The following is a 23,008-nucleotide window of genomic DNA, read 5'->3' as shown; positions in this document are numbered from 1 at the left end:
ATGGTTTACCTCAGACACTAGTGAAACCCATTCTTTCAGGGAAAGATAGGGCACTATCAGGACATTAATTTTGATATGCTCTCCATTCCATATGCATGTGAAGACTTCTGTTGTTTTAAGTGCCAGAAACACATCAGTTATTTGGTTTTAATTACATTAAAATTTAACTTGATGCTACATTAACTTTAATTTTTACTCTAAAGAGAAACAGACTGGAGAGAATATTCAAGAGAGAATGGTTACACTAACAGCTGTTATATATGATCTTTAACAGCAAAAATTAATCATGTCTGCCACCATCAAAAGAAACAACCAGGGTAGAACTTTCATAGTAGGGAAAGGACCACCAGCAAGACTGCACAAATCAGGTTCTGGTAATAAAATTCCACTTAAATGTAAAATACAGCATTTCCCTTCTTTAGTAAGGCTTTATTGTATTTGTGTTGTATTTGTTTTATTGTGTTGTTTAATAAGTGTATCAAAACCTGATTTAGCAAGTAACAAAATAAGATTTACTTTATGCTCATAGTTATATATACATGAGTGATGACTTTGTGGTACTTAAACTGTAATCTCAGAAAATTAAATCAGTTTCAGTGTCTCTTCCTGCTCAACTGTTACAATGAAAATCATGCTGCAATTTGTGACATTGAAATTCTTCTAGGGTTAAAAACAAAAAAAAAGGTACTCTATTAAAGCCAAAACAAACCTTGAAAGTAATTTCAATGAGCTCTTATATTCCATCTCTAAGGGTCATTCTGGTAGGTAGTACATTTTAGCTGACAGAAGTTTAAAGTTTAACCATGCAAAAATCAGTCCCATAATCCAGGTCAGCACGCAGCCCAGCAAACTGGCTTAGATAGCTCCATTAAACTTGGCCTCTCCAGCGGGGGGTTCTGGATCCCAAGAGCAGTGAACATGAGGCACTGCACAGGGCAGCACTGACAGCACACTCAGTGCTAGCTCACAGACCTCTGTATGGTACTCCACAGCAGCACAAGTTAATCTTTAGGGTGTGGAAGACACCTCTAACTCCACTTAGATGCTAGCATCCAAGTGCCAAACTGCAGTGCTTTGCTAACTAACCCTTCACATGCACAGTTTCATCTCTCCTTACATGGAGGCAAGCCCATCAGACATGCTCTGGTTCTGCAAGTTAGCACAGACCATTTTTGTGAAGTTCCTTTGGCAACATTGGAGCTCATCTCGTGTTCAGTAAGTGTCCTCACCAGACGGAAGCTTCTAAACATTCAGGTATTTTCATCTCATTAATAAGGGTTTTGTGGCAGGGAACCTTCTTTGACAGCAAAATGTATTTTGCTAACTAAACACACCCTCTTTTCCTGCATTAACACAAGCCAGGAAGAAAAGCATATCGACACTTTTGCAGTATCTCAGGGGATAGATTTTTATTTTTCTGATGTCTGTGTAAATTTAAGATATGAATGAATGGAAACATGAAGAAACAGGAAACACTACTTAGCACATCTTTGTTAACTTTAAAAATAAAGAACCAAACCAAGCCTTCAGTAAATCCCTTAAGATCTTTTATGCCATTAACAATTTTATTTTCCGTTCTCCTTCCAGGAATCAGTGTTAAGGATTTTAAACATGGCATTGAGTTCAAAGGAAGTGAAGTGTTTATCTGTCCACACCACTGGAGCTTATGCAGCCAGGAGGTGTCAAAAAAAAAAATTAACATTACTAAGCATAAGCACTGGAAAATGTTTATCCTAAGAAAGTCAACTTCAGAGAGTTTTAAAGCCACATACATTATGACACTATATGCCATCAGACCAAAACTTTTAAACCTATCTTAGAAAAAGTAACATTCCAGCAGTGAACTCCAAGGAGAAACAGTACTTAAGAAGGCAAGTGGTGTAATTTTCATCACTGGAATAGGGTGCATTGCTGCAGCTGTCGCACTGGTGTGACTGACACAAAGCAATTCAGCCAGCTCTTGTCCAATTCAGCACACCCTCAGTGCACAATGTTTTAAAGGAGACTGTAGCAGAGCCAAGCACATTATTCAATTGATAACTGTTTATACAAAAGACTAATTAAAACACTAAGCCCGCATCTTTATTTTGTAGCCATGGCTCTTTCAGTTCACACTTTCCAGCTTTGAAAAGTTTTCTATCTACTCCTGTAAGATAAGCACTTCCCACTCTCATTGTATTGTTCTGTTCAGCTTGTGAATAAGAACATTAAACAGCAGGAAGAAGTATTAAAAATAATTTCCTAGCAAAGTAAAAATAATTTGAAATCATAAAATAAATATGGATTAGTTGGATCATAGCTACTTGGAACAACAGTATTACTCTATCACTCAAGAAGGCATAAACAAGGCACTACTGAGGAGCATTAGCTTAAAACTGCAGTATTCTTATGAAAAGTCCCTGGTGTTCAACATGGAAACATCAGAAAATCCCCCCCCAGCTTGAATATAAAATCTATTCCATCTTTGACCAAACATTTCAAGGCAATTTCAAACTTTCACACTTGTGTCTCCACATTCACACATGAGAAGTGCTGGCAACTCATTATGCTCAAATTGAAATCAATTCCTCTACACAGCTACGGGTTCTGTCAATGTGTTGCTCGATGAAATACGTCTATTTAGCAGCCCTGCAAGCAAGTCAGTATCTCTTGCTTTGTAACATTACTAAAAAGTTAGCTCACAGACGATGGCATGAGAAGCTTAGCTTCAGTCTCTCAAATATAATGACCAGTGTAAGTGGTAGGCAATTCATTATTTTTCAATTTGTATTTCAGGTCAACATTAGCTTTACCTGCATAATGTACAGGGATTTCTATCTTTGGCCCTATGACGTAGTGACCCTCCTCCAGACTGTGAGCTGTAATTGTTGTCCACTGCCGACACGAATGAATCAGAAGATAATCGCTCTCCCGAAGACCTTCTATAGTTTCTCCTGTAAAACAGATGCAGTGTTTTTTTAAAAAATAAAACAAACCACACTTATTGCATGATGAATTAGGAAAGCACCACAACAAGCATTTTATTCTTATTGGTGTTTATTTTTTCCCAGACTTTTTGATAATTAAAAATTCAGTTAAGTAAATTTCAACTCTGTCCAGTATTCACTTTTACAACTTAAACACCTTACCTTCCAGAAAACAAACATGAAGCAAAATACCTCAGTGCATGCATACAATATCACAGAGATGCAATCCAGATTACTGAGCAGTGGCTCTGGGGCTCCTTTTTCAACTTTCTTCATAAACACACTTTTCATATTTCTATTTTGGTCTGCCTATCTGACTCAATACGAATACTTGAGAGGTCCTTTAGTTTTTAAATAAAGGGGAAAAAAACATCCAACACATTTTCATATTTTAAAAGAGAAGCATCACACTAGCATACAGTAGTAACTGGATATCACACTTTCAGATCCAGAGATTTCATCTTTGTCATTCTATCTCTTTGCAAGCCACTGCTTAATTAGCCATTCAGATGTCTATAAACTTAATCCTATCACTTAAGGAAGAGAAATTAATAAATAAATATTAAGAAAAAAATTCACAAACATCTAAGTCCTGTCTCAGACTGAAATTCAACCAGAAGCCTGGTTGAACCCAGACAACGTGTTGCTCACCTTTCTAGGGCACTCTCTCGTATCCTTGTACTCTGGTGTCTGTCAAACCCATCCTAAACACAGCCAAAGATCCAGCTCTCCTTTCTTCCCTTGCACCTCACAACTTTGCAATCCTGCAGAGTATCCTACCCTGTTTCTACAGTTTGCAGTGTGGGATCAGCTCTAGAGTGCTTTGCTAGGTTTTCCAGCAACTGCAAGAGCCATATTAGACAGACCTCTTAAAGTGCCAGCTACACATCTCAAGCATGATATATGAACAAAATTTCACAGAGCAGGAAACTGTTCTGTGCATCATCACAGAACTGCTCTGACACACCTGCAGTCCTGCTCAGTACACTTCTGCATTAAGCACACAAAACCCAGCCTTTCTCCAGGTGTCTTTGAAGCAGTCACTTGGACTCTCAAGAGCACTCAGTAGACACTAAACACAGTCCAAAAATAATCAAACTTGAAATTTCATTTTCCTTCTCTCCCACCAGCCTTCTGCAGTTACAGCCAAAAATAATGCAAATAGTTTAGCCCTGGAATCAAGTTTGGACAAAACCCATCCCCTTCAGCTACTACAACAAACTGAACTTTCTTCACATTGTCCTGATATTCCTAAAATTCAGTGGAAGAATGAGGATTTCCTCAGCCCGGGGCAGCAGACATTTCCTCCGTTCAATCTCTGCAGAGGAGAGCTACTTCCCACTGAGCTTTTTTTCTGCCCAAAACAGGCACTCTTCCACCGTAGGCAACAGCTTCTACATAGTCCATTCCTGCCTGATTTCATGCTCCCATTCTATCAGAAAGCACCCTCCTACACAATTTTAAACAGAGCAACTGGTGTGTGTGAGAATTGTTAAGATTTTAAATCAGAAGAAACCATTACGACCATCTGCTCTGACACCCTTTGGCCACAGGACTCTGCTTGTTTCCTCCAGAAAGTCGGATCTGGCTAAACAAGGGAGAGACATGGCCAAACTTCCATGGGTCTGCTGTTCCATGGCCTGTTAAACCTTAAAAAATTCCTGCTCTGCCCATTTGTGTCTTTAACTTATAACCATGGGTAAACTACTATGATGGGGGTGTAGAGGAGAAACAAAAAAAAAAAAAAATCGAGAAGTCGGAAGGTATACAAATCTCCTTAGTACCAGTTATTCTTGCTCCAATGAAAGTACATTTCTAGGTTTCCTTCTTTTCCACAGAAAGTAGCTTCCAGGTAAACAGGCCATTTCATGAACTGGCTTTCAGGTGTTCCTTGGACCACATTCCTTGGCAGCCCAGACAAGCAGGCTGCTTAACACCAGTTCCTGAACCCTGGGAAACACCACCCCTCCACCCACAGCACACTGGAATAAGTGATATCGTAAAGCCTACGGAAGAGTGGCAAAATTACCACGCAGCACGAGGGAACTCTTTTCCCATCCATATCTTGAAAGAAATTCAGATAGATTTGCTAAAGGAATTATGCATCTGCAAAGTTTTAGCAGATTATCAGACCTTGAGTATCTCCTGTTTTCTGCTCACAGGGCAACCTCTAATATGTATAAAAACTACCTTCAGCTTGCTGCAAAGCTTCATGATTTTGAGGGAAAGCACAATAATAATAACAACAATAACAGTAATAATAATAAATGGTGTTATTTGAAACTCATGTTTCAGTTTTGAGAGCTACACTCGTGCTTCCTATAATCCGTGGCAACAAGTAATTTTTCTGTCCCACAGCAAAATCCAACCAATGACACCTAAGGGAAGACCTAGTATTTTACTAATTTCACTGACAGTGGTGAACAAATTTGGAATAAAACACAAAGCATTTCTGGTATACATTTTCTCTGCCTTGCAATCTGTAGGTATAATTTCAGAATATTACCTAAAGGGAAGCTGGACTCAACATCCAGGATTGCAGGGAAATAATTATAGTATGGGTCACCCTCGAAGAATCTGAGGAAGATATTCTTAGGAAAATAAAGACACCCATTATGAAAAGGTGCTTCCAGCCATGGCTCACATGCTGCGATCTGTTTAAGTGGTTGCTCCACTAAAACTGGGTGGGACAGGTGAGTGTAAAGAGAGATTAGTAAGGCAGGCCCAAGAGTGACTACGTAATTGAGTCTGCAGCTGGAAGTAGCTGTATTTTTTTAAACAGAACCTTGGAAACCACAATTCTCATTACACCAATTATTTGCTGCAACTGATTACATCGGAAATGAATTTTGTGCTTTGCCACAGGAGACTGGAGGAGACAAGGTGAAGCAGATGTGACAGGGAGTTGACACTCCCCTTGGCTCCTTAACAAAGGGCAGGTCTGTCCTTACCAAGCCCTGATCTTTCCTAACCATTGGTGAGACAGATTCCTGGAGTTTGCTTTATAGGAAGAGGCTCCTTGTCACCAAGGGATTAAAGGACTCTCAAAAACACCTGGCTAACCATGGTCTCCAAGCTATGCAAGGAAAACGTAACTGAGGACAACAAAGCAACTCACTTCTTTCTTCCCTTTTCTTCTACTCTGTCTTCCCCATAAGAATTGCTCTGTGATTTTAAAGTGCTTTCTTTCTGGAGGGGAGGACCTTCCAGCCTGGAGACCCCTCTAACCCTTGCTACATGACTCCTGTCCCAGCCCAACCCAGCCTAGGCTCAGTTATCCTTTTACACCTTTCTCAGCCAACCATACCTTGCAAAACAGCCACACACATTCAATCTGATTTCCCCCTGCCGCAGTGGCATAAGTTGTGCAAACCTTTCATTAATCACATTTTAGCTGTGTGGGAGAGAACTCGGCAGCCCTCACACTCACCAGCCTCACAACTCGGTTCTCTCCTATTCAACACACTCCTAGGCTGCTGCTTACATAAAAATAAGATGCTATGAGAAAACAGAGAACACAGGCCACTCACCTTTAGTAACAGTTTTGTCTCTTATGATCCAGTGTGGATTAGGTGCTCTATGTTTTCACTCTCTCCTCCCTGCCCCACATGCCTGCAATATAATTAAACCACTACAAAGAATCTACAGGCAAATACTTGTGCTGGTCTTTTACTCCCCCAAATAAAAGTCAAGAGAAGCAATGAACTACCACATGCAATTCCCCACCTTTCCCCAAGTTGCCTACCTCCTTCCAAAATATGAGTCAAGTTTATTCATAATAATGCCTGAGATTAAGACACCTATGATTTGCTAGCAGTTCCTAAACCTTATATCAAGTGTCAACACCCATCCTTGCCTGAGATTAAAAGCCTCACACCTCTAAACTAAAAACTTAGACAGTATGTTCCAACACAAGCTGATCTCCCACAAGCACTCTGACCACAATCAGTATTTGAGTACTTCACTTAGCACCACCAAAGCAGCACAGCAATAGGTCTTCAGGTGTTCATTGCAAATAAGATTCACTATCATTTTTAATTGCATGATGACCCATTCCTGTACAATTCCTAAAACCCTCTAATACTGCCAACATCACGCTTGTTGAAGGGTAGTTGCAGGGGAAACACTGATCAGGAAAGGAAAATCATTCACATGTTGATACAGTCATTACAAAATGGTAATTGCTTAATCAAGAGTCCCATGCTTATTAAATACTATCTACATTAACTACCAATACTAATTTAATATTTCTTTCCGGTTCCAAAACTGGATCATCCACATTTGGCAAATCTTGACTCTGTCATTGTAAACATTCCAATTTCAATTTAACAGCTAACAACTGTAGCAAGACTGATGAAGGAGGAACAGGATACCTTCACCTATAAATTCAGAGATGAAATTATGTCTTCACCTGTACTTTTTGAGAACCAGGTGAGAAAACAGAAGTCAATTACATGCAGGAACTGAGTTTATATATGTCTATGCTACAACACAGAAAGAAAGTAATTTCTTTTGAAAAGAGACATTTCTGCAAGTTGTTGCCACTGCTTACTTTTTAAAGACACACACATTTTTATTTAATTTAGCATTTCACAATTCCAAAATGTCTATGAATTCCCTCAAAGCCTTGGGAGAAGAACTGAAGACCACTTCAGTTTTGAAGGGTCTGAGCACTCCTGTCTCCTCTTTGCTTCCTCCTGGATCACAGAATATCTCAAGTTGGAAGGGACCTGTAAGGATCATCAAGCCCAACTGCTAATTTCTCACAGGACTGCCTAAAATTAAACCATATGGGTAAGTATCACCAAGATGCTCCTTGAACTCTGACAGGTTTGGTGCCCTGACCACTTCCATGGAAAACCCATTCCAGTGACTGACCACTCTCTCAGAGAAGAGCCTTTTCCTAATGTCCCATTACAGTCCACAAAAGAAAACCCACACAGGTCCCATGTACTCTGCTTGCCAAAGACAACAATGACTTTTCAACACCATCCACTAAAGAAAATTCATTAAACAAATGAAAAGAACCAACCAACGAACCAACCAACAGTCCAACAACAAAACTTTTACGGTTCTCCTCCTAATATTGGAAAAACTAACATTCAAGTCACTGCAAAATGTTCAGACCAATATGACTCACTTACTCACTCACAGAAACTACACAGCTAAAAATAGGCAGTGATGTACAGGAATATAAATGCTTTATAATGCCACATACTTTGTCATTGTGGCTAAGAGTTTGCATCACTGCCTTAAAGCACAAGCTTTGCATCTGGAGACATTAAAATAGTAGGTAACAAGGTAATTCAGAGAAAGAGAAGTCGTCGCATGCAAGGTTCCAGTAACGCAAGAGATTCCATTTACACACACCAGATGAGCAAGATACCATTTCCTCCTGCCAGGAAGATGGTTATGGACACATTCCACTCATCTCATTCATCACAGAAGACTGCAAAGTGAGCTTAGTGCTGTCCCTTGCATATCAGCTCAAGCATGCTGATTTTGCTCTTTCTGGAATGAAGCGGCTTACAGAAAAGAGCCAGGAGCACACAAGAAACTTAAGATGGCTTTGGTGAAATAACTGATGAAAAAGATGCCTGTGAACACCCCAGGGAAAAAACTCAGCAAGACTTAGGGCCATGTGTTTTCATTAAGCCTGAACACCATCTGCATGCATGGTAACAGATGCCATACAATTAAGTGCATCACCCGGACTGTCTTGGTCAGTTAAGTAGGTGGTGAGTTTAATTATTCCATCTAATGTTCCATAATCACATTACATATCATTACATAGAAAAATCTCAGCAATATTAAAAATCATGACTGGGTGCTCAGCCCGGTACCTACCAAACCACACAAAAGAATAACATCCACCTTATTCCCCCTTGAGTTTGCACTAACATTTGCTAGGAATGACATGTTAACTGGAAAAAGAGGTGGCTGGCTGGTCAGGTAAGCACCTATGCTGTGAAATAATTCGGCAGAACTGTCAGCATGTGTCTAGTGTTACAGGGGAAAGAGGTTTATCTGGTAACAACTGAAAGCTAAGAGAAAGCAAAACTATCAGAAGCCAGAAAAAAGAAAGAAGTCAGGTTCTTACTTATTCATCATGTACCCCTTGCACTGAGGAGCCCTAGTCACACACTATGTGCTTCATTGGGCATGCAGCTTCCCTGGACCTTCCCAAGCTGAGGACCAAACAAGCCATGCATTAAGATAAACCTTAACATCACCTTACCCCATCAGGAAAACAAAAGGACAGCCCCATACAGTATGAAATGAGGTTATAATCTATTTTTGTTTAAAAAAAAAAAAAAGTATTACAGACTTGCGTGGCTCTGTGCAAAGAGATGTTCTGGGTCAGAGGGAGGTCACACTGCTAGCAAAAATATAAATGCCAGTGCTGCTTTTTCATGGCAAAAGAAGGGACCTTCAAAATCTGGCACTAGCAAACTAATAAAGGCTGTCTTGTTTCTAGAAAGGCAAATTTGTGTTTCAACAGATACAGCTAGTCACATAGCTCCCACACAAGGTAACACCTTAAGATTAATTCAATTTCTTTTCATCTTATTGGGAGATCCACAGAAGGTAACAGATGAAGGCCTCTTCTCAGCACAAAGATGGGGGACACCCCATCTAAAAATGGGAAGCTCAAGGCTGAGCAGTGATGAGACAGCGCACCTGAAGAGACCACACACAGGTCAGAAACACCCAGGACCTGTGAGCAGCTGTGAACTGCAGGCATGTACACACTTCAGTCTCCTTGGCAACAAGGGTCTGGGAGCATCACAGGTACCTGCAAGCCTTTCCAAGGTATGCTTTGCAGTACCACCGGGTGTTAAAACAAGGCTGGGTACCACAACATTCTTTTATCTTTAAAGAAAATAAGAAAGAAAAGATCAATCATAACTCAAGAGCCATTCTTATCTAAGAGTCTTTGTTTCCTCTCACTGGTGGGCTAATCCTTTACATAATCTTCAAAGAGGTCTCAGCACTTTAGCTCTTGTTTAGCCAGTTGCTTGTTTGGGCTTCTGATTTTTTAAAATACAACAACAAAAAAACAAGGCATAACATCCACAAAAAAACAGCAGATGGCAACTTCTTTTCCCACACAAGCCAAGTAAGCCAAAACTAAAAGATGTACATCAGGCTGCATCACAAAGAGCATTCACTGTTAATTTCAATTTGAAACTCATTTGTTTCAGGGACATGCAGAAGCACCAGTAGAGCTCAAGCAGCACTGCACTGAGTTTGTTGCTTTCATGGTATTAAGAATACAAGGTCTCTGAAAAAGCATAAAAAAAAAGCCTCAGAGTGTTAGCATAGGCAACAAGCTATTGAAAGAGAACTCCAAGTTCCTTGCAACAGTGCACGGGACAGCTTCCATCCGACTTGCGCAGCGCTGTCAACACATGATCCTTCACCACCTCCAGCACTCAGCTGTATTACTGCCACAGCATTTCACTGGCACAACAGCTGCCTCTTCTACAGATAATTTCACTGATACCTAGAGCTTTCTTCTTTTATAATGATGAGTTTGGGATTTACGTTTTGAGTGAAGAAACAAAAGTTTTTTGCTAAGTCTGAATATTTAAATTAGGACAAATTATTTTATTATTATCTAGCAGGCTATGCCACCTCTCCTTATGAGAGCTCCATCTGAACTCTGAAGGGGGGTGAAGGGAGAAAGTCAAACCTTTTGTTTTCTGCCCACTGCATCATACTGCAGACTATCTGCTGGGGTTTTATCTATGGAGATGCACCTCAATGAATGTCAAAGACTAATAAATATTAAATTAGGGTGGTTTGCTTGCTTAAGCTTTGGCACTGTCCTCTGTTACTGAGTCAAATCTCCATTGAGCCGTTCAGCCTGTCAGTGCTATTTCTTCGACAAAAGCACTGGTCTGTGATGTAGGTCAGCAGAAAAAGTTCATTAGGTAGAGAACAGCATCTGAATTTTTCAGTCTGAAGTAGCAAAGGAAATTTGTAGGGAAAAAATACACATCATTGTAATGTTCCTTAAAGGAAGGGGAAGAAAACCCCAGAAATATTTTGCTACATGATGAAGCCCACTTGTAGCAACATTACACCTACAAAAATTGAATTTTTTTAATGTCACTATGACTGAACAGATGCTCAAAAGAGCTACTCTTGCATTAAATGCCTAATGGCAGAGAAGTAGAAAGAGCATGCAATTGTAGAAGACACTACTAGTACTGAAGAAAAACCTTCTCAGAAAGCCACTTCATGTTATCAGTCTGACTTTCTGATTTCATACAGACACAAAAAAGGTTTATTAAAAAATCATAATCAAGTTGATCAGAGAAACTTCCTCATTTAAAAGAAAGTATAGCAACTTGAGTGGGAGTATATCATGCAAAGTCTAAATACAGACTGCCAGTAAGTTAAAAGGGTAAATATTATAATTTCTAGGAGAAAATATTGTAGTTTCCAGGAGTAAGATGAAAAAATAAAACAACAACTCAACCAAAACAAACCACATTAAAATTTAAACATCTCAGGGCTATATAATGTAGTGTACTGAATTTTTAATTTAAAGTGGGCAGATTCATTAGGCAAGCCTGACAGAGGTCTCAACTGACTTTCCATGTCTGAGCATAGTAGAAAAGATGAAAACAGAAGGCTCTCTACCCAGCTATACAATCTTTTGAGCTTTCAACACAAAGATCTAGAATAATATTCCAGTTATATCTAGGGCTATTGATAACCAGCCTCACTTTTCAGTTTCCTTTCTTCCTTCTCAAACAAATTCCCAAGTAGTTTTCAATATATGCTTCCATTTAACACTTCCATTCCTGCAGCACATCCAGTTGTGCTGCTTCCCATTATCTGGATCAATGAACATTTCTGTCATGATTCAAACTGAACTTAACACTCCTCTCTCAAAAAAAAAAATAAACCCCAAGTAATACTGACTTGACCTTCCATCAGCAGCACAGACTTCACATCTTCCAGTGAGTGAAAAGTTTCCTTTGACAGCATAAGGATTCATACTTAATTTGATTTTAAGATGACTTATATTCTTCCTTCTTTTGCTAAAAACAAGAAGTGGGGAAAAGTTGTAAGCATGGACGTTTAGGCAAAATTATTCAAAATTCTTCTGTGCTGTCTGTCAGATTAAGACTCAACCTACTGATGTTCAGAAATGCTTTTTAATTACAAAAGAGTTTAAAAAAAGATGTTTTAAAAATGTTTTTATTTGAGAGCTAGGCATCAGAGCCAGCTCAGGTTGTGCCTCACAAACTTAACAACAATTTCACATCATCTCTTCATTAATTCACTGTTGAGACAATAGGAAATGTCCATGAGATTTGTCCAACCTCATCCAATGTTGCCCAAAAGCTGCTCATCTGCAGCAAGGTCTGCCACCAGCAATTACACTTGCCTCCACCTTAGATGGTGGAGGGAGGGACAGTATCTTCCTGCAGCTTCAGGGAGAGCTGGGCAAGATGCATCTACCCAAGAAATAGTTTGTCCCAGATGAAGCCTCTTGCCACTGTACACCTTGGCTGAAACACAACTGCTGTTGGCTGCACTGCAACAATTTTCAGTTGTCTGAACAGGGAATCCAGCTTGCTTCACTGACCCTAACTGCTCAGCGAGGAAGAAGCAAGGACAGCATCACCCTCAGAGTGCCTTATATTACTACCTGGGGTACTTTGTGCATTGATGTAATCCTTCAGCCTCACAGTACTGTGATCAGACTTTGCTCTGGGCAACCATTAAATATTTCACAATCAAGAGAAAGGAGATAAAGCTTTATTTCTGCAATTTCCAATCCCTCTGCAAAAGCCTGATAAAATCAAATTGCTTCAATCCAACTGATGCTGAACTTAAGCTATCACCCACTAATACCTAACAAGAGAGCAGAGACTCCCAACCACCTCTTCTTTTCATGCCTGCCAGCAAGAAGACAGATTTATTTCTCTAGGATTAGCATTTTGCTATTGGAATGACTGGATATACTAGTACTGTCGCAACAAAGCAGCATAAACCATAATCTCATTACAAAGCTATGGGACAGATTAATCCACTGAAAAATCCAGTTTGTTCCAAGGCAAGCTTTTCCCTAGCTGCAAATACACAGAGACTGCATCTCAGTGAGCCTTCAAAAAAAAAAAAAAACAAAAAAAAAAAAAAAAAAAACAAAAAAAAAAAAAAAACAACCTGTTTGACTTACTGCAGGGAAGAGAAGGACAAATATTTTAAATAAGCAGTAAGTGGAATTTTGGTGCCACTGCCACTGATGGTAAACTCTCTGCTGACTTCAGCAATCTCACAGTTTGAACCTTGGCATCTTGCTTTCTTTGTGTTCATAAGAAAACTAGTGAAAAAAAAAAAAAAAGGAGTAGTAACAACACAGATTTCATTGAGCTTTGTTTGTGTTTATTTCAAGCCTTCAGAACTAACATCCCAGAATGAGAAACCTTACTTTTTATGCATTCAAGCCAAACAAGCCAAAACACATCTTTCAACACAGACTGCTCTTCACTCCCACACAGGGGGAAAAAACCACTCAGTACAACAACATCGTAACATTCACGTTCCAAAACAGAGTAACTTTCTGTTGCTACCATAATTACTCTTCTTATTAATATTGAGCATCATCAGATGTAACTGCAGATTTGCTGTATCCTCATGACAGATTTAATTCTATGATTGATCAAACAAAACAGTCAAACACCATGGTTACTTACAACAGCCTAGAAAATATCAGCAATTCTTTAAACTATTCTGATACTCTGCAACATGTTGAATATCTGCCAACTATTAGTGGCAACTATTTGTCATTGTGAAAAAAAAAAAGAAGGAAAAAATCATACAACCACTCAATTCCTTAAAAAAATGAGATTCTTACAGAAGAGACCTCTCCAGTTTTGAAGTCACCTAAGACCACAAATCTGAAATGCTAAGAAAAACAGCAAGGAATGACAAGTTTAACTGCACTTAAAATGGTCACAGGTTAGAAATATCGAGGAGAAGGCTAAATAACTTTTCATTGCATACAAGAGATGTTCCAGCCTAGTTTATTGTTACCTTAGGGAGAGAGAGAAAGGAATCATGGTGATCCCACAGGCAGTTAATTTTCCATTTTGAATTCTCATGGCCAAAATCAAAGGGGTAAAAAAAGTTAAAATGTTTATCTGCCCTCTGCAATGAAGGCACCAGGCCTGGAAATGAAGAATGCAAAGAGTAGTTTTCATAAGCAGTCTGATAGGTAAAGAGAATAACAGCATTACCTGACCAAAGGAAAAAAACAGCAGTAATGAGACCTCTGACCAGTTTGCTGCTATACAAATAAGCTCCTTTAAATATTTCATTCAGAGAACTGAGGTTCTCTCACCACAGGCAGGCATTCCTCATTCTAGAGAGCTCCTGCTCAGATGTGCCTATAAATACTGTGAGGTCCACTGGAGGACACACTTCCAAGTGCCTGTTTAGCATCAGGTGCTCAGCTGGGGAAGCTGAATACTTAAGAGGTGGGAGGTCAGCATTTAGCATTACACTTAACACACTGTCACTGACTTCCCATTTATGTCCAAGCACAGCTACAGAGTGGTTGCTTCAGCTGATCAAGCCAGAGGCAGCTGCACACCTTTGCTGCTGCACAGGTCTTGGGCAGTGAGGTCAGGGAAGGCTGGGTAATGCTCCCCAGAGTTGGGATGCCAATGAAGAAAATATTAACCCTTCCAACCTCATGGATTTAAGAGCTAGAATTTGATTCCAGATTGCCCTGGCAGACAGAGAAACAGTCTATTCATTCAGACTTTTCCTGGGCACAGCATGAGAGCTGGGGAGCCCTCATTGACAGTTATTTATAATTAGATGATATTTTAAAATAGCATCCAAGTAAACATGCTCTATCCTCTCATTATCTATCCCAAGTCCTAAAGGGACACCATAGCACTTTGTGTTGCACAGCAGTGATCCCTGCTTGAACTTAGGACATCTTGGACAAGCTCCCAATTAAAAATAAGTAGCCCAAATACAGGAGCTGCTCAAGCATAGTTTTCTTTGGCTTTCAGAGAACTCATCATTACAATTTAATTTGACTCTCATCTTTCTTGCAGCCTGGGTTAAGGATGAAACAAAAACAGCTGGAAGTGAACAAAAGTTCAGCTCTGCTGTGAAGTGGGGGTTGCCACCTGGCTGCTTGCCCAGTGGCCTGGGCCACCTCCCTGTGCCCTCACAGACTGAGCAGGCACTAATGGGTTGTGCACACATGGCACCTGATTGTTGGAGCTGCCATTGCCTCTGCATTTTAGCTACATCCACCCTACCCCTTCTGCTCAACCTGGAAGAATTCAAGTATCACTAACAGGCAGGTAATACCTCTTCAAACGTAGGCTGACTGCATACAGAGACTGATGTATGGATGTTCAGTTCTAATGAGGCACCTCTTTGGTCTGCTTACCACCCAGAACAGTATTTGAGTAATTCAGGAATACTAACAGGAGGAACACATTTTAAGCAGCTCTACATCTTTTCTGATCAAGAACACTCTTAATCCTGAATGCAGTTTATTTCCATTGTTTCAAAGAAATCTATACTTCAGCTGTAAAACATAAGAATGGATTTGCTTTTAATAAAACGTAAGAGACAAGTGAATAACAGCTCTTAACAGTTCTCTATTAATATTTCTATCAACTTAAGAAGGTACACACAAAAAAAAACCAAAAAAACAAAAACAACCCACCCTCCTATGGAAAGGAAAGCTTTTACTTTTGCTAAGCAGCATGCAGAACACAGTGAATAAAAAAAGCCCATCATGCCTCACTCTCCCCTTGAGGGCACATTTATCTTTGCCCACAGGCAATTTGGTCTTAAGATATTTTGCTATATACTGACAGGAATCCAAATGATATTTGACATTGCAACCCAGAAGACATGCAACAGAAAACTCTTCTCCTCCAGCTCATCCTACATTCAGCTGCAGTGCTGTTACAGCTTTGCTGCTGGTCTGCAGCCACATCCTGAGTCCAGGGGTTGCAGCAACACATTGTGCTGCATTGTGTTACTACATTTTGTATTTTGAGCTGTCTCACCTCTCTGAGTCACACGTGCAGATGCTTTTTATATGTTCCTGCTACGAGTTTTCTGCTTTACATTCACAGATTAAGACAGGAAAAAAAAAGTTTGACCATAATGAAATTACGTGCGGGCAACTCGGGTAAGATCTCAGATTTAACTCTATGTGTGTGCCTGTGGCCCCTTCAAAGAGGAAACAGGGCAGTTTGTCCTTTGAATACATAGAAGCCTAAACAAAAACTGTTAAAAAGGAAGCAGGAATAATTGTTTTGGAAGCCAGTTTTTCAGCAAGGATACACACCTAAGATTCTCCTTTTGTCTCATCACATGATATCACAAATTGACAAGGATTACTATTATTCTTACAAATACACAGCATGCCCACTCTCATTCTCTAGGTCAAGCCATCAATCAATGTGGGCTAAGAAAAGGAAGCATTATATGCAAAGCCTATCAATTCACATTTAAGTCCTGCCAGCAAAACTCCCTTCACCAAAGTTAAACAAAACACCACGTCAGCAGCACAACGTAGGATTCCACAGGGGGAGATCCCTTGCTTTCTGCGCTGATAGCAGCCGCCCCTCTGCAGCGGGGAAGGTATTGCAGCTCCTTCTGACAGCTCCCCTTCTGAGAGCAATTCCAGCTTCTGCTCCCAGTGACCAGAAACACTGAAGTCTCTAGAAATGCCTAAAATTACTTTGCCTGCTTGCTTTCTCACATCTGGTAGTACATAGGCAGCTATCCCTCCTGGAACACACACAGCAAAACACCACACTGTTCTCTGGTCCAACAAAGACCCTGACTTCCTCCACACTGAGGAAAAAAGAAGAGGGCAGAGCAAAAAGATGGAAGTATGGAGGGATGGAGAAGCAGAGTTTGCACAGGAAGAGGACAGCACAACAGAAGGAAGGGGTGAAAGGAAGGACTATCCTATGTGAAGACAAGAAAGGATACAAGAAGCAGCTCCTTGCGCTGCTCCATTCTGCCACTGCTGGACAGTGCTGGGAGTTTTACCTGACAAGCAACCTTGCAGATAACCTTGCAACACCTCCTGGAAGCCCAAAAGTGCAGGACAGAGCATGGAAAAATGACACAGACTGGAGCCAAGGGTTCCTTGAACCCACCATGCTCTAAAGGGATACTCTGAAAGATGCAACAGGAAAGCTGGGCAAGAAGAGATCTGTGCACAAATGCCGTTTTCCTCCTCCTCCTCAAAGAAAAAGTTTCCTTAATTTTCCCACCCCAATCTTTCCTCCATCTCCAAAATGGTGAGGTGCCAGGAAGCAACAAGAATAGCTTTCAGCGGGGCAAATAAGCAAAACTGCCAGTTGGAACCACAACAACAGAAAAGCTGCAAACTGAAAAAACAAACACAGGAGAGGGGGTATCCAAGCATTTGTGGACTACTTGGAAATAGCTCCTGGAAGGTAGTAACTTGAGTATTTATACTGCATAGCTCTTACAAACCCAGCTGCAAGGCAAACATGCTCTGCTTCAGTCCGGCTGCCCAGCTCACACAGTGCTGAGCAGCAGCCCTGGCAGCACAACACCGAGTCGAGGGCAGTTCTGAAATGACTGCTTATGTTGCATGCAGGGACCTTCCTCCACTTGTGCCCTTGGGTCAGCCTTGGGCACACAGCCTGTTCCTTCAGGACAGAGTGAAGCCTTATGCACTCTGTTCAGGGTGGTTAATCTATGTACTCTTTGGAACTAGCCCACATCCTCCTTGCAGAGCAGAACAGTGTCCCTACACCGCCTCTCGTCCATCACATCGCCTTTGGAGGGTGCACACCCCAACACTGTATCCCAGCCAGTGGCTGCAGTCCCCTAGCCTGTCCCTGGAAACCTGTCACCCACGGAGCCACATCCTTACCCATGCCAGGCAGATGTTTTGCCATGATAGCACCAAGACAGAAAGCAAAGCAGCACACTGCACAAAATGGCCCATCAAAAAGGGCTTTTACTTCTTCACTCAGCTTTTCTTCCCACTCCCCCAGCTCTGACTGTAAGGAGAAATGCCCCAACTTCCTTGTCGCCACCACAATGTTTTCCCTGCTCATTTCACAAACAGAATTGCAGCATGTTGTGTTTTATATAACATTTGAGTCACTAGGGTTCAGCCCTGGTATGAAGCAACTTCAGTATCAACTTCATCAGGTTGAGCTCTTGGGCATCTTCCAGCCTCTGAGACCATGTTTAAATCTTTATTCTTGGTTCTCTTAGAAGCCCAGTGACATTCTCACACACCAAGGAAATCCACACACATCCAAGTTCTCTGTGATTACAAGATTATAACATCCTGAAAGAGAAACCTCAAAACCAAAAAGGACTTTTCAAGTAATTTTGCATTTCTTGAACATTTGCACTTCCAGGAAGGTCCAAGTGACCTTCCCCACAGCAAAAAGATTTGCTGCTTTTCCTGGGAAAATCACCATCCACTCCTCTGCTGAGAGCACATCAGCTCTTGCCTGGGTGTGCAGAGCTGCAATCTCTGGCACAGGGCTCCCCACACCCCCAAAAACACAGCTCTGGCAGTTATTGCTTGGCATTTCACATCTTCATCCTGGCTTGATCCACTCAGTGTGCACCCTGCAGTCTCAGGAGCATCTCCCTCCACATAACAGGCAACCTGAAGGATGAGGAGGCTGGACTCCACAGCCTCCCCAGCCCCAGGAGCATGCAGCACCAAGCCCCCCACCACCATGCAGCACCAAGCCTGGCAGGGCAATACATCACATAGCAGTGGTACAGGAGATACTGAGACACAGCAGCTATTCTTGCTGGTGCAAAGCCTCAGCCAAGCATGCAGGTGCCCTGACAAAGCTGTGATTTATTAGTTTTATGCCGACTTGCACACCGCCTCAGAGACTGCAGTGCAGATGTGGCTCTAATCCTCAGCAAAGACACTCTTCAATCTACTTATACACCTCAATTTTACATTTCTGTGCTAAGCCCTTTAGATGAGCAGATGTGGCTTACAGGTGGAGGCACAAGTTTTTCATACTGCAAATGGTATGAAAATCACAGACCACAAATGCTACGTAAAACTCTTTCCAAAGAGAAGCACCATTAAAAGCAAAAAATTTCAGACTTGAAATATTGGCTCACTGAGTTTTATGAAGGTTGGTTTTGAGTCATATGCAATCCACATTAAGATGATGAATATTTTCCTATAGGGGAGAGACTTAAACTGCCCTAATCCAACCAACTTGTTACTCCTAATGCCAAAAGGAAATACAGCAACACCCATGCCCTTTGCTTCTGACAAACCACCACTGGAATGACTGGAACACACTGCAACTCTTCCCACAACTTCCATCAAATCCTGTTGCACCAGACCATGCTGTCCAATATCCTCCAGCATTTCATCTTGGCATAGCTGCCTTTGCTGGGGCATTACAGGGAGTGCCAGTTCACGTAATCACCGAAGCCAGGAACACCTAGTTCCAGAACAGCACTTAGAGACAAAGCAGAAAACAACGAAGCCCTTCTTTCCTATGCTAGACTTACACCGTTCCTTGCAACAGCAGCATATGATTCATCACACCACATTTGTTTTAAGCTTAGGGGTTTGACTAACTGTTTGAGGCACCTTAATACCTTAGATTTTATGTGTATCTCATGCTTTATTTTAAAGCTAGACGTAATTTAAATGGGGGGTGGGGGGGGTTGGAGGAGAACTTAAAGTTATAGCACTTGAATTCCAGTTAAGAAAAGACTAATGGTATTTCACCTTCCAATACCTGAACTACATAATTATCCAGGAAGTGTTTATCCAATTATGTAAGGCTTCGTAGGCTTCCCAAAGAAGTAAGAAGAAGAAGTAAGAGCAATATAACTGTTTTCCATCCTAGCAGCTCTAACACACTACCAAGGGTTCAAATGTCTGGTTAAGAACACACAATACACACTATTAAAATGGGTATGATGCTGAACTCTATCTATCTCACTGGAAGTCCAGGGTACTCCTAGGAACAGGTTTTGCCAAGGTACTGGCCTCCATCTCCAGAAAGGCACAACAGTCTTCACAGACACTATTAGGTAGCTGCAGGTTTTAAATTAATTAAAAGCTTTTTCACTAAAATGTTTATGGAACACATCTCTGCCAGCAAGGGAAAAGGAAAAAAAACAATCCAACCAGAACAAAAACCCAGGAGCAGTGGTTAGTGGCAACCTGTCAACTGTTTTTTTTCATTCAACTGTCTTGATGGAAACAGCAGACCACACAGTGAAGGTAGAAAGAAGAGGAAGCAAGCAGGAGATACTACTGGAATTATTCTTTAATGGCAGAACACACAGTACAAACAGTCGGAGTTTCAAAGCTGTTCAGTACCTAAGGAAGAAATCAAGCCATGTGGACACAACGGATCTTGAAGATATTTGCTGTCAAATCAAACACTTGTCTTGTCTGCCCCATACATAAGAACTATCACCTACCACACCTCACTGGACAAGGCAGCCACACCTACAGTTGGCAATTAGATCACAGCCATTACCCAGGGTCTGAGCATATCAGAAACCTCTTTCTTGGTCTGTTCAAAAGCTTTGCCCTACTCCCACACGATGCCTTTTAAAGATTTATTCAATAGCAGACTACTGAGACATGCTGCACTAGCTTCTCAAAAGGAGGAGGTCACTCAAGACAATTAAAGCACGGATAGCAGCATTCAGACCTTTAAAGAATAAGCCTCTTTGTAGTTTCAAAGTATTGCTCAGCTGCACAGATAACCCGCATTTGTGGACTGATGCAATGCAAAATTTTCATTATGTACATGACCACGCTGTTCTATTGAGTATGATCTTCTTTGATAAGATGTGACGGTGCTTAGTTTCCAGAACTGGAATCAGCTCTACAGCAATGTGCTGAATAGAACAATAGTCCCCTGAACACAACTGAGGCAGATGTCACCACGAGAAAGTTTTGAAATTGAAGAGAAAAAGAGAACCTGAAATAAAACTAAATAAAATCCCTTTGTCCCCAGGAGCAACAGCAGTACAAAAACCCATTATTCACCCACTACTGATATGCACAGGAGTTCATCTAAGGGTAAGAAAGAAGAAAATCACCTTTTAAATCTGTTACCCGTTTACAGATTTCTCCCTTCTTCACAGCCACCAATTCTGACATTTCATCTTACAGCACATTTACATTGCATAAGGAAGAATTTCCTTCACTGCCTTGGTGGCTCTTTGAGATCCGTCACCTCCTCCACAGGAAAGTTCGGCATGTTTTCCCTGCCATGCACAGTAGGGAATCACTTTTCTGTGAGTTGAGGTCAAGTGCCACTATATTTGATCCCAACAGCACCACCACATATTTTTTTTTTTCCTAGACATCACTTAGGAAAAAAATTTAAAAAAAATAAAAGGACCACAGGGCCTTTTAATCACATACACCTCAGTCTTTGTACACAAACTGGGAATTTCTGTAAACTCTTCCAGTTCATATCCAATATATGGGTAAAAAATACCTACAAGCAAAGGCTGATCGTTACTTGTGAAAACACATCAAGACTGTCTGGGAAAAAGGGAGTTCCACTACGAGAAAGAATGACAGGCTCTTAGGAGTCTGAAGGGAGCGTAAGCTTACAAAAAAAAAAAAAAAAAAATCTTGACCTAAAGCTCAGCTCTATGCAGAGCAATATTTTCTAGATCTTAACCTTGACAGCATTTCTCTTTTACCCTCCAAAATTACCCACAGAAAAATAATTACCAGAAACGTAAAGCCCTGAGATCACCACGCACAACATCATTTCCGCACTAGCACCAAGGCACAGTCACAGCTTTGCCATCAGCTTTTTCTCCTGATGCTCTGAGGAGAGCCAAGGCCAGGCTCACGTGCAGCCCTGGCTCTCACAGGCCAGCCACGCTCACCTTTTGCCCTGCTGCAAAAACCACACTGCGATAAGATCTCTTTCTGCAGCGGGTTCCCAGAGCAAAATCTTTCCCCCACTGCACCCACCCACAAGTCTCTCACTGGGGTGGTATTCAGCTGTGACAATGAAAATAGGGACTAGGGGGCAGAAATGGGGGGAGGACAGGAAAAACTCAGCACAAAGCTCGTTCCTCTCTTGTTCTTCAAGTCTTGCTTCTTTTCATCTGAAAGAGCCCACTCAGTGAATTCCACAGTGTGAGATCAAGTCAGTGCATTTTCTCTGGTAGGGTGTTCAGCACTTTTTTAGCAGTTATTTGAGTTATGATCTAGAAATATTTAAGTTGTTAAGGAGGTTGGGAAAAAAAAAACATACAAAAACCCATTTGCTCCCTTCAAGAGTGACAGGTTTGGGTTTTTTCAGTCTATTTGTTCAATTAATATAACAATGTTCACCAGGAAAACAATAAAACACATAAAAACATTGAAACAAACAAAATTTGATTTTATGACTTAACAGTGTCCAAAAGCATAACCTGAAACACAACCAGTCTTAAAATTTAAAAAAAAAAAAAAAAAAACAAAACTGAAAAGTTTTTCAGGTTTTCAAACTCTGAAAAAAAAACCCCAGAAGTTGACATATTTATAATTTCTAGATGGATAAGGTAGGCATGAATGCCTAACTACTTCCTACTTCCAACTATATCTTGATGTAACAAAAGACTACTTCCTCCCATACCATCAAGAAAAACCCTCCCTTCTCAGCAGAGGACCAAATTTAGTGCACATAAATATTTCATAACTTCATCCTGTCAAGAAATCAAACTGAATTACTTAAGGGCAATTTTCCAGGAGCTGCACATCCAAGCTCAAAGAATAAAACTGAACTGATCATATCCATTCTTCTGCTTCATACTGAAAGGCCAGAAGGTGAAGCAACAGTGCAGAACTGGACATCTTGTGTGGGTGTCATCTAAGAACATTATCCACCAAGTGCTCAACTCCATTGCGAAATGTAGAAACAACACAGTAAGACTGACATCTTCTGAAGAGAATACAACTCCAGCTTTACAATCCTCTCCTACATCCTGGTCTGCCGGAAGAAACAAATTCTGGCTTT

The 23,008-nt window shown here is 40.9% G+C and overlaps 1 protein-coding gene across 1 annotated transcript in view; it reads right to left on the bottom strand.

The window, feature by feature from the left end:
- The window catches only part of GAREM1 (GRB2 associated regulator of MAPK1 subtype 1), a 102,230-nt gene that overhangs the window by 76,625 nt on the left and 2,597 nt on the right, over positions 1-23,008 (bottom strand). Inside the window, 2 exon segments of the mRNA XM_068189812.1 lie at positions 2,793-2,930; positions 10,394-10,406. Coding sequence (XP_068045913.1) covers positions 2,793-2,930; positions 10,394-10,406 — 151 coding nt within the window.

Source organism: Anomalospiza imberbis, chromosome 1 (genome assembly GCF_031753505.1).
Source record: "Anomalospiza imberbis isolate Cuckoo-Finch-1a 21T00152 chromosome 1, ASM3175350v1, whole genome shotgun sequence".
NCBI lineage: Eukaryota > Metazoa > Chordata > Aves > Passeriformes > Viduidae > Anomalospiza > Anomalospiza imberbis.
Note: the sequence above shows the minus strand (reverse complement) of the source record. Positions and strands in the feature narration are given on the sequence as shown.